Genomic DNA, 13,047 nt, shown 5'->3' with positions numbered 1-13,047 from the left:
ACCTTCCCCAGATCTGTGCCTCGAAACAATCCTGTCTCAGAGCTCTACGGACAATTCCTTCGACCTCATGGCTTGGTTTTTGCTCAGACGCACTGTCAACTGTGTGTCCTTATATAGACAGGTGTGTGCGTTTCAACATCATGTCCAATCAATTGAATGTACCACAGGTGGACTCCAATCAAGTTGTAGAAACATCAAGGATGATCAATGAAAACAGGATGCACCTGAGCTCAATTTTGAGTCTCATAGCAAAGGGTCTGAATACTTGTGTAAATTTGCAAAAATTTAGAAACCTGTTTTTGCTTTGTCATTCTAGGGTATTGTGCGTAGCTTGATAAAGGCTGTAATGTTAAAAACAAAAATGTGGAAAAAGTGAAGGGGTCTGAATACACTGTAACCTACCAATTGTACTTGTAGAATCACAATAGAGTGGTGAGGAGGAGGAGCTCTGCGGACCCTTAGTGTCCGGAAGTAATTTAGCCATTTCATTGTAGTCATTGCGATCGATAGTTTCTATTTTCTCAATTTTCTTGTGGTGTCAATTAACTTGTGACATTCCTGGATTACTCATTAATAAAGTAAATGTAATCAACTAATACAATAGGTTAAGGGTACAACTGTGTACATATCTGTCTGTTTTGGCAAAATCACTACATATCATTACTACTTAACGGCGAGCCAAGCAGGGAGAGGCTGCCCATTGTCACAGTTCCAAGACCAGTCAGACCAACAAAACAATATATAATTTTTAAGTTTCTTTCCAACAAATTGTTAAGTTGAATGATTGTATAACTAGCAAAGGAGTGTTGAAGTTGAGGGAGCAATATTTATGAAGTTTGGCAATGAGGACAAAAACTAGCATAGTTCAGCTAGCCAGCTAGTTTAGCGAGGGAAAATGAGCTCGGGCCTAGCATACTAGGCTATTTCAGGAGACATATTGTAGTTTTTATGCCCTGATATCAGGAGCTGGTGGCAATTTTTTTAATTAAAACAATTCAGAAACAAATAAATCAGATGACTTATATTTAAAGGAATACTTATTTAAAGGACAAGAGGGCATTTTCACCTTAAATCCACGGATGAGATAGTCACGCTTCATATGCAATGTAGGCTATATATTTTTTTATTTCACCTTTATTTAACCAGGTAGACAAGTTGAGAACAAGTTCTCATTTATCTTGGCCAGGTCGCAATTGTAAATGAGAACTTGTTCTCAACTTGCCTACCTGGTTAAATAAAGGTGAAATAAAAAAATAAAAAAATATTGGATGATAGATAGCAAGTGCACAAACAATACTAAATACTCCCTCCAAGCTAGCTAACCACTAGCTAGTATTCACAATATAATTAAATCACAATTCGATGCCCATTAATTAAACAGCTGCCTGTGTTCGTGCTCTGTCCTTCGCTAGCTAGCTATGTTGTGCTAGATAGCGAATATGCTAACGTTAGCTAGATAGCTAAACATTTGGCTATGGGCTGGCATGGCAGTATGGGATTATGAGTTAAATAGTTTCTTCATCATCTTGATAGGTAGTTATCTAGCTGTGGCCATGTGATTACTATCAACAAGGGCTTTCTATAAAATAGCAATATTATCGCAGATAGCAAAGAATTGTATAACTAGATAGACCAGAGCCTGTCGTTCCCAATGGGAGCATTTGAATCATAGTGGACGGAGGTGGGCAGAGCCAAGCAAGAGCTAGTGAGAACCTATTGGTGCATTCTAGCATTTATTAGCATATTTCATTAGGGGACACTTACTTAGTGAGGTGCGTGTGTGCAATACAAATATGGGTAGCTGCAGCCCACTATGGCAACTGGAGTATGGGCGAGTGGGTGTGTCGAAAGGTGTCACTCAAGACAGTTTTGCGTGGCTGTTTTTATACAAATGTATAAAATATTATAAATATAATATTTTGACTGACTCTGAAAAACACCCAAAAAAGATGCCCAAGGTCCCTGCTCATCTGCGTGAACGTGGCTTAGGCATGCTGCAAGGAGGCATGAGGACTGCAGATGTGGCCAGGGCAATAAATTGCAATGTCTGTACTGTGAGACGCCCAAGACAAAGCTACAGGGAGACCGGACGGACAGCTGATCGACCTTGCAGTGACAGACCATGTGTAACAGCACCTGCACAGGATCGGTACATCCGAACATCACACCTGCGGGACAGGTACAGAATGGCAACAACAACTGCCCGAGTTACACCAGGATCCCTCCATCAGCGCTCAGACTGTCCGCAATACTCTGAGAGAGGGTGGACTGAGGGCTTGTAGGCTGTTGTAAGGCAGGGCCTCACCAGACATCACCGGGAACAACATCGCCTATGGGCACAAACCCTCCGTCGCTGGACCAGACAGAAATACTTTTTTTGCAAAAAGTGCTCTTCACTGATGAGTCGCGGTTTTGTCTCACCAGGGATGGTCAGATTTGCGTTTATAATTGAAGGAATGAGGGTTACACCGAGGCCTGTACTCTGGAGAGGAATAGATTTGGAGGTGGAGAGTCCGTTATGGTCTGGGGCGGTGTGTCAAAGCATCATCGGACTGAGCTTGTTGTCATTGCAGGCAATCTCAATGCTGTGCGTTACAGGGAAGACATCCTCCTCCCTCATGTGGTACCCTTCCTGCAGGCTCATCCTGACATGACCCTCCAGCCTGACAATGCCACCAGCCATACTGCTCGTTCTTTTTTTGCTGAGTTTATAAGGTCCCACAGCAAAAACCAAGCGACAAGGTTGAAGAAATTTGTACATCTCTGACACAGGATTGTGTGGAGTCACAGATCTGGGGAAGGGTACCAAAAAATGTCATTCTTAAATAGAAGAAGTTTGGAACCACCAAGACTCTTCCTAGATCTGGCCTCCCGGCCAAACTGAGCAATCGGGGGAGAAGGGCCTTGGTCAGGGAAGTGACCAAGAACCCGATGGTCACTCTGATAGACTTCCCTCTGTGGAGATGGGAGAACTTTCCAGAAGGACAATCATCTCTGCAGCACTCCACCAATCAGGCCTTTATGGTAGAGTGGCCAGACAGAAGCCACTCCTCAGTAAAAGGCGCACGACAGCTCACTTGGAGTTCCACCTAAAGACTCTCAAACCTTGAGAAACACGATTCTCTGATCTGATGAAACCAACATTTCAGGCTTGTTTTGGCCTGAATGTCAAGTGTGTGCATTGTGTCCCGCCACCCACCACCCGCCAACCCCCTATTTTACGCTACTGCTACTCTCTGTTCATCATATATGCACTTATCACTTTAACCATATCTACAGTACATGTACATACTACCTCAATCAGCCCGACTAACCGGTGCCTGTATGTAGCCTTGCTACTTTTATAGCCTCACTACTGTTATTTTTCACTGTCTTTTTACTGTTGTTTTTATTTCTTTACTTACCTATTGTTCCCCTAATACCTTTTTTGCACTATTGGTTAGAGCCTGTAAGGAAGCATTTCACTGTAAGGTTTACACCTGTTGTATTCGGCGCACGTGACAAATAAACTTTGATTTGATTTGCTTTGAAGCATGGTCAAATCAAATAAAATGTTATGCTTGCTTACAAGCCATTAACTAACAATGCAGTTAAAGAAATAGAATTAAGAAAATATTTACAAAATAAACTAAAGTAAAAAAATACAAGAAAATCTAAAAGTAACACAAGAAAATTACAGTGCCTTGCGAAAGTATTCGGCCCCCTTGAACTTTGCGACCTTTTGCCACATTTTAGGCTTCAAACATAAAGATATAAAACTGTATTTTTTTGTGAAGAATCAACAACAAGTGGGACACAATCATGAAGTGGAACGACATTTATTGGATATTTCAAACTTTTTTAACAAATCAAAAACTGAAAAATTGGGCGTGCAAAATTATTCAGCCCCTTTACTTTCAGTGCAGCAAACTCTCTCCAGAAGTTCAGTGAGGATCTCTGAATGATCCAATGTTGACCTAAATGACTAATGATGATAAATACAATCCACCTGTGTGTAATCAAGTCTCCGTATAAATGCACCTGCACTGTGATAGTCTCAGAGGTCCGTTAAAAGCGCAGAGAGCATCATGAAGAACAAGGAACACACCAGGCAGGTCCGAGATACTGTTGTGAAGAAGTTTAAAGCCGGATTTGGATACAAAAAGATTTCCCAAGCTTTAAACATCCCAAGGAGCACTGTGCAAGCGATAATATTGAAATGGAAGGAGTATCAGACCACTGCAAATCTACCAAGACCTGGCCGTCCCTCTAAACTTTCAGCTCATACAAGAAGAAGACTGATCAGAGATGCAGCCAAGAGGCCCATGCTCACTCTGGATGAACTGCAGAGATCTACAGCTGAGGTGGGAGACTCTGTCCATAGGACAACAATCAGTCGTATATTGCACAAATCTGGCCTTTATGGAAGAGTGGCAAGAAGAAAGCCATTTCTTAAAGATATCCATAAAAAGTGTTGTTTAAAGTTTGCCACAAGCCACCTGGGAGACACACCAAACATGTGGAAGAAGGTGCTCTGGTCAGATGAAACCAAAATTGAACTTTTTGGCAACAATGCAAAACATTATGTTTGGCGTAAAAGCAACACAGCTGAACACACCATCCCCACTGTCAAACATGGTGGTGGCAGCATCATGGTTTGGGCCTGCTTTTCTTCCGCAGGGACAGGGAAGATGGTTAAAATTGATGGGAAGATGGATGGAGCCAAATACAGGACCATTCTGGAAGAAAACCTGATGGAGTCTGCAAAAGACCTGAGACTGGGACGGAGATTTGTCTTCCAACAAGACAATGATCCAAAACATAAAGCAAAATCTACAATGGAATGGTTCAAAAATAGACATATCCAGGTGTTAGAATGGCCAAGTCAAAGTCCAGACCTGAATCCAATCGAGAATCTGTGGAAAGAACTGAAAACTGCTGTTCACAAATGCTCTCCATCCAACCTCACTGAGCTCGAGCAGTTTTGCAAGGAGGAATGGGAAAAAATTTCAGTCTCTCGATGTGCAAAACTGATAGAGACATACCCCAAGCGACTTACAGCTGCAATCGCAGCAAAAGGTGGTGCTACAAAGTATTAACTTAAGGGGGCTGAATAATTTTGCACGCCCAATTTTTCAGTTTTTGATTTGTTAAAAAAGTTTGAAATATCCAATAAATGTCGTTCCACTTCATGATTGTGTCCCACTTGTTGTTGATTCTTCACAAAAAAATACAGTTTTATATCTTTATGTTTGAAGCCTGAAATGTGGCAAAAGGTCGCAAATTTCAAGGGGGCCGAATACTTTCGCAAGGCACTGTACATAACAATAACTAGGCTATATACAGGGGGTACCGTACCGAGTCAATGTGTGGGGGTACAGGTTAGTCGAGGTAATTTGTAAAGTGACTATATATAGATAATAAACAGCGAGTAGCAGCAGTGTAAAAACAAAGGGGGGGGGGGGGTCAATGTAAATAGTCTGGGTGGCCATTTGATTAATTGTTCAGCCGTCTTATGGCTTGGGGGTAGACGCTGTTAAAAACAACTTAGTGATAGGGGGCAGTATTCGGAAGTTCGGATGACTGACGTGCCCAAAGTAAACTGCCTGTTACTCGGGCCCAAAAGCTAGGATATGCATATAATTGGTAGTGTTGGATAGAAAACACGCTGAAGTTTCTAAAACTGTTACAATAATGTCTGTGAGTATAACAGAACTGATGTGGCAGGCAAAAACCCGAATCCATCCTGAATTATTTTGGGTTGAGGTGACCACCCATTGAAATGCTTGTCTATGGGAAATTCAAAGGAAATCCTCCCAGATTGCAGTTCTGGCTTCCACTAGATGTCAACAGTCTTTAGAAAGGGTTTCAGGCTTGTTTTTTGAAAAATGAGCTAGAATTAGTAATTTTTCAAGGTGGCTCTCATTTGGACTGTAGTCTTGTGGCGCACGTGGACGAAGGTGTGCACTTTGCATTTATCTCCGGTATTGAACACACTATTCTCCTTCTTAAATGTAATAATTTATTTACATATTAGGGTACCTAAGGATTGATTAGAAATGTTGTTTGACTTGTTTGGACGAAGTTTTGGGATTTCTTTGTATGCATTTTGAAAGAGTGGAACAGGTGGATTACTAAATCAAGCGCATCAACTAAAGTGACTTTTTTGGGATATAAAGAAGGACTTTATCGAACAAAACAACCATTTGTCGTGTAGCTGGGACCCTTGGGATTGCAAACAGAGGTACGGGATTTATTTTATCGCTATTTCTCACTTTTCTGACGCCTCTGCTGGTTTGGAAAATGTTTTTAATGCTTTTGTACACGGGGAGCTGTCCTCATATAATCGCATGGTATGCTTTCCCCGTAAAGCCTTTTTGAAATCTGACAAAGCGACTGGATTAGCTTTTTTTTTGTATTTTCATGAAAGTTTAATATTATGATTTTTGTATTTTGAATTTCGCGGTCTGTAATTTCACCGGATGTTGTCGAGATGGTGCTAGCCAAAGTTAAGGAGCCTTTTGGTCCGAGACTTGGCGCTCCGGTACCGCTTGCCGTGTGGTAGCAGAGAGAACAGTATGACTTGGGTGACTGGAGTTTTTGACAAATTTTGGGGCCTTCCGCTGCCACCGCAAAGTATATGTCAGGAAGTCAGGAAGCTTGGTCCCACTAGGCCGTACACATGTGTGTAGTTCTGGCTTCCACTAGATGTCATACCCTCTCTAGTGCCTTTACAGTCAGATACCGAGCAGGTGAGACACCAGGTGGTGATGCAACCGGTCAGGATGCTCTCGATGGTGCAGCTGTAGAACTATTTATTTTTATTTTTTATTTTACCCCCTTTTTCTCCCCAATTTCGTGGTATCCAATTGTTAGTAGCTACTATCTTGTCTCATTGCTACAACTCCCGTACGGACTCGGGAGAGACGAAGGTTGAAAGTCATGCGACCTCCGATACACAACCCAACCCAGCCGCACTTTTTCTTAACACAGCGCGCATCCAACCCGGAAGCCAGCCACACCAATCTTAACGGTGTGTCTGAGCTTTAAATGACTAAATACAACAGAGTAGGCAGACATAGGCTAAACAAGCTAACGTTACTGCTAAATAGGCTACTCAGTTGTAGCACATAGCCCACAATTCATTTCCTGATTTAATGTATAGGCTAGTATAGTTATTAATGGATAATTAGCCTACAATCTGCAGGTAAACTCCGAATCACTCGCACTGCGGCATCAAACCGGGTCGGAACTCGTCTTCGTTGGTGTGCTCCATGACTTTGTCACAACCAGGAGGACATGCGCAGATTTAACATTCAGTCACCTCTGTGACAACAAAGTTACATGGCAGCAATAATGTCCATTTTAAAATGGTATGAAATCAACAGGCTATCATAATGTGTCATTGAAATCAATAGGCCTATTCAATACCCTCACACCTCGTCAAGGTATTAAATGGATAGGCTACATGCCTATCTAATAGGATTATTACATTTATTTTCACTTGAGGCTATTCAGTTGTTGCAAAAATTCTCAACATTAAATGTTAATTATATGAGTGAATGTAAAAACAGAACCAAGTCGATAGAAAGTGAATTGACCCTATGCATGTTTGGATGGATTAAGTCCTCTGCTGTCTGCATATAGCCCTATGCCGACAGTCCGATACCGACCTCTCAAATTCGGTCAAACAAAACATATAATCCCCAACACTGCTAGGGAGTTGTAGGCCTAGTGTCTTTTCTACAAGGCCCATAATGATCTTCATGGGGGATTTCATATGTGAGTTGTTGTGCTGACTCAGAAAGAGGTGAAAGGGATAACTGGGCCCAAAATCTGTATTCTCCAGCAGGTGGCTTTTTGTCGTTGTTTTTTTTTCGCTCACCAAGCGATGAGTTTTGTATGGAGGTCAATGAGAGTCTATTTGGTCAACAAAATATTGAATGTATTATTTGATCGTATAGAAGTGTCGTAATGCTTAGGTTGTTACGAATGTACTTATATAGGACACGTGACATCCCGGCAACTTTGAGAAAAAACACTTAATATCTGAGTTGGGCCTGTTGTTCACACGCGTATCTGCCCTCTCATTGGCTAGAATGGTCCCACCTGCTCTTGCCTCCTTCCGACTGCCCTCCATTTTTAAAGAAGCGTATATTCATTGTTAGAGCTGCCACTTGAGTATCTCTGTTCAATATAACGGATAATCTGTGGCTGACTGGAACATCTCAGTTGTGTTTACCTTAAAAAATATATATATATTTTTGATACACACGCACAAGGACAAAATGTTACAATGTAGCATATAGAATGCAACAAAAGCTGCGTGCCATCGATGGAACACTGGATAGGCTACTTTGTATCACTAGACCGGATTGTACATCACCCTTCATCACGTTTGGGTTTAGGTTCACGAGCGAATATCGCACTGAAATTCAATTGGTCAACAACTAATCGATGCAGCATTTGAACCAATCACATTTAACAACGAGCCCCAGAGCGCGTATAATTTTTGGGACAGTTATAAAATCGAGGCCAGAAATCTCACAATACCAGGCGGAGAGCCCCTTTCTCTCTCACCACACGGAAAGCCACAACGCTTGGCCTCATTGAAAAGAAAGAAAGAAAGGAAATGCAGAGGGATATAAGATGGCAGAGCTACAAATGTTGCTAGAGGAAGAAATTCCAGCCGGTAAACGAGCACTCGTGGAAAGCTACCAAAATCTGTCGAGGGTTGCAGAATACTGTGAAAACAATTATGTACAGGTAAGGATAAACATTTGAATTATATGCGGAATTCGTCGTATTAGTAATGTTATAAAACTGTGTGAAACCGGAGACAGGAAATGTGTCTCTGAGACCAATGACCGCTAAACATGGATATTTAACTCTTATTTAAACAGGCTTTGGCAATGTAAAAAAAAAAAAAAGCCTACCTCATCATTATATGCTGAAACTGTGGTTATAGTCGCGGACTCTATTCTCCTATAACAGCCGTGTTCGGATGGTTGTCTACTCTTACGACCATTCTAAACCAGCTATTTGATATGCATTTACAAAGCTGCTGAAGACTATTCAGAGGGTGTGTCGTTCTCTTTGATAGGTAGGCTAGAACTGTAGCCTAGGCAATGCTATTACAATTGTAGCCAGGGCTAAAAAAAATGTATCGCTTTCCAAACCTAGGATATCGAATAGGTCAAATGGTTTGAATCGTTTCTTCATTATAGGCTTAATGTCTATTGGCATCGTTCGTCGCCGAATGGTGTTACTAGGGCAATAATGGTCGCTCTACTGCAGTTTCCACCAATGTACTATATGCCTTTGAGAGCAGCACAGTAGAGCCTGCAAAGCAGTTCCCATCATTCTGTATCATGCATGTAATAAATGCGTGACTGGTCTTTGTTTTTTAGTTTTTTACCGACAGTGTGCCTAGCTTAACATTAGTTAGAAATTGGTAGGTATAGCAGTTTTTTGCCCCTGGATAGGTTTCTGTGCAAGCGACGTATGTGTGTATAAACTACCATTTATTAAATCTATTGCCCGACTTGGTTGAGGTTGCCTGAATTGTAATTACCCGAAAGAAGGGACTGCATCGTGGTACCAGTCATTCCAGATTGATGGATAAAGCGTAGTCCTATACACTTGTTTCATCCTCCGTCTTTCAGATAATTTGAATAGTTGAATTGCGCCCTAGTAGTGGTCTACTGAAACGGTGGGAGCTGTTGTCACTGTACAAATATGATTTAAAAAATATGAAATATTATATGTATTTCCTATTCAACAAAACTGTATGAATAAGGCATGAAATTACTTGTGTGCTTTCTAAATATAGTAGAATCAAATTATAAAATGACTAACTATATGATTTAATCTTCCTTCTAACTGTAAAATACCAATTTGTATGTTTAGTGTAAGAGAAAATGTGCATGTTTTCTGAAGGCCTCTATTGATCAAAACGTCTGTCCCATCGACTTGAACGTCTCACAGAGCTCTAGCTCGGCTTTCTGAATTCGTTAGGAAATCGCATTTCATATCCTATTAATCGTGTCTGTCTAGGACACAGAAAGTGTTTTTTGTTTAAAATCTATGAATTATTTTAGATTAGTGGCTATACATCGACCTCTGTATGGAGTACCGTGATGAAACAGTGCAGCAGGAGAGCATTATGATGTAAAGATTACATGCATGTGCGATGCCAGTGGCTGGGATGTAGGGTTCAGCCAGGAGTGGAAGGACAGTCGGAAGAGCAAATTAAATGCGAGAAGGGACATCCCAGCTTCAAGTGGTTTCAGATTTCACATCCTACATTACACTGGCTCAGGGCTCAGGAAATATATTGTTTCCACCTGACCTAGGGGTATAGCTCAAGGCAAGCTATTTTTAATCGACTGCGTCCACAGATCAATTTATAAGCGAAAATGTCAGTCGGAACAGATACCAGAACCATGCAGGTCTTTACATCTAAGAGGATTTACTAATAGCCAGGCAACGGCTCCACATTTCTATCCCTCCAATCATCTCTAACTCCTCTTCCTCCCTGCCTTTTGCTGCTGAGCCCTGACTCTCCACATCACTTCCATTGACTTAGATTAACAGAGGGAGAGGAGCAACAAATAGGATACAATTGTGGTCAGGAACTTAATCTTTCTCTCTCCCTGTCTCTCTTCCTTCCTCTCTCTTTTTCTCAACCATACACATTCACTCTTGCTAATAAAGGGTTTCCATAATAAATTGTGTGATACAGTTACACACACACACACACACACACACACACACACACACACACACACACACACACACACACACACACACACACACACACACACACACACACACACTCACACACTCTTATCTCTCTCCTCCAATCAACTTTCTTGCCTGACAGACTAACTACAGAGTTAGCCAATGCTAGCTGATTAGTTACGAAGCAGGGACAGTTTTCAAATGAAATGCATCGGTAGAAACAGGACAAAACACGCAACTTGCTAGCTGGCAATGTAAACAAATATTGAACTCATCATATGAGCTCCACTGCACAGGCATCTACTACCCTAACAGGACAGCTAAGCTGTCTAATAACAGGAATAGTAGGAAATGTACAGTGCTTTTGGAAAGTATTCAGACCCCTTGACATTTTACACATTTTGTTATGTAACAGCCTTATTCTAAAATTGATCAAATTGTTCCACCCCCTCATTAATCTACACACAATACCCCGTACTGACTAAGCAAAAACAGGTTTTTAGACATTTTTTGCAAATGTATAAAAAAAAAAAAAACTGAAATATCACTTTTACATAAGTATTCAGATCCTTTACTCAGTACTTTGTTGAAGCACCTTTGGCAGCGATTACAGCCTCGGGTCTTATTGGGTATGACGCAACAAGCATGGCACACCTGTATTTAGGGAGTTTCTCCCATTCTTCTCTGCAGATTCTCTCAAGCTCTGTCAGGTTGGATGGGGAGCGTCGCTGCACAGCTATTTTCAGGTCTTTCCAGAGATGTTCGATTGGGTTCAAGTCCGGGCTCTGGCTGGGCCACTCAAGGACATTCAGAGACTTGTCCCAAAGCCACTCACGTGTTTCTTGGCTGTGTGTTTAGGGTTGTTGTCCTGTTGGAAGGTGAACCTTCGCCCCAGTCTGAGGTACTGAGCGCTCTGGAGCTTGTATTTTACAAGGATCTCTCTGTACTTTGCACCGTTCATCTTTCCCTCGATCTTGACTAGTCTCCCAGTCACTGCTGCTGAAAAACATCCCCACAGCATGATGCTGCCACCAACATGTTTCCTCCAAACATGACTTTTGACATTCTGTCTGAAGAGTTGTTTTCATACTGAGGAGTGCCTTCTGTCTGGTCACTTTATCATAAAAGCCTGATTGGTGGAGTGCTGCAGAGATGGTTGTCCTTCTGGAAGGTTCTCTCATCTCCATAGAGGAACTCTGGAGCTCTGTCGGAGTGGCCATCGGGTTCTTGGTCACCTCTCTGATCAAGGCACTTCTCCCCCGATTGCTCAGTTTGGCCGGGCATGCAGCTCTAGGAAGAGTCTTAGTGATTCCAAACTTCTTCCATTTAAGAATGATGGAGGCCACTGTTTTCTTGGGGACCTTCAATGCTGCAGAAATGTTTTCGTACCCTTCCCCAAGATCTGTGTCTCGACACAATCCTGTCTCGGAGCTTTACGAACAATTCCTTCAACCTCATAGCTTGGTTTTTGCCTTGACATGCACTGTTAACTGTAGGATATTTTATAGAGGTGTGTGCCTTTCCAAATCATGCCCAATCAATTGAACTTAGCTGAGCTCAATTTTGAGTCTCATAGCAAAGTGTCTGAGTACTTATGTAAATAAGGTATTTCATTTTAAAAATAATTTTTGCTTTGTTATTATGAGGTATTGATGAGATTTTTTAAAAATTGTATCAATTTTAGAACAAGGCTGTAATGTAACAACATGTGGAAAAAGTCTGAATACTTTCCAAATGCACTGTATATCCTACGAATATCTGCACCTAGCAAACATAACAAACCATAACCTAAGCCCAACAGATAATCACAAATTACTCTAGCCTTAATTTCGGAGGCTATTTAACTGGTTGTCTGTATGGCTAGCTGGTGAAAGTGACAGTTGAGGTTGACGCTTCAGCGCAGCCCAAATTTACCGCTACACACAACTTTTCTTGCCTGACGGACTAACTAGTTAGCTAGCTAGTTATAGCATGCCATTTATCTGTGAATTACATTGGTACAAACAAGACAAAACAACCAACTAGTTATCTGACTATATACAGTAAAACACGGCAACTATTTCCAAGATACGGAGAGCAATTATTCGAGCTCCACTGCTGATGTGCTTGCCTGTACCAACCAAGTTATCATGACATGACAGGACTTGTTAATCTGAGAGCTATTCCCCAACTTTCACAGCATCAAACATAGACAACACCAAACATATATCTGCTGATTACTTATTTCACTCACCTCGACATCTTTGCTTTTCAAAATACAAAGACGTGTCCTAATCCATATCACCGACCAATATAGATATAGCCTCTTTCACAGTGAAATGTCGT

General features: G+C 41.5%; 2 protein-coding genes across 8 annotated transcripts in view; one reads left to right on the top strand and one right to left on the bottom strand.

The window, feature by feature from the left end:
* Nucleotides 1–9,094, bottom strand: part of LOC110530001 (ATP-dependent zinc metalloprotease YME1L1) — an 80,393-nt gene extending 71,299 nt beyond the window's left edge. Inside the window, exon 1 of the mRNA XM_036985537.2 lies at nucleotides 8,916–9,094. The gene's annotated coding sequence lies outside the window, so the exon portion shown is untranslated. The remainder of the gene's footprint in view (nucleotides 1–8,915) is intronic.
* LOC110529999 (abl interactor 1) overlaps nucleotides 8,087–13,047 on the top strand; it is a 52,999-nt gene continuing 48,038 nt past the window's right edge. For 3 of the 7 annotated variants that reach the window (XM_036985541.2, XM_090181853.1, XM_090181851.1), the window contains exon 1: nucleotides 8,124–8,745. In XM_036985541.2, coding sequence (XP_036841436.1) covers nucleotides 8,629–8,745 — 117 coding nt within the window. In that variant the 5' untranslated portion in view covers nucleotides 8,124–8,628. Of the gene's footprint in view, nucleotides 8,746–13,047 lie in introns of all 7 variants that reach the window. The other 4 variants (XM_036985546.2, XM_036985544.2, XM_036985543.2 and 1 more) reach the window with 3 other exon arrangements.

This window comes from Oncorhynchus mykiss, chromosome 8, assembly GCF_057628025.1.
Source record: "Oncorhynchus mykiss isolate SJ-2025 chromosome 8, ASM5762802v1, whole genome shotgun sequence".
NCBI classification, from domain to species: domain Eukaryota; kingdom Metazoa; phylum Chordata; class Actinopteri; order Salmoniformes; family Salmonidae; genus Oncorhynchus; species Oncorhynchus mykiss.
Note: the sequence above shows the minus strand (reverse complement) of the source record. Positions and strands in the feature narration are given on the sequence as shown.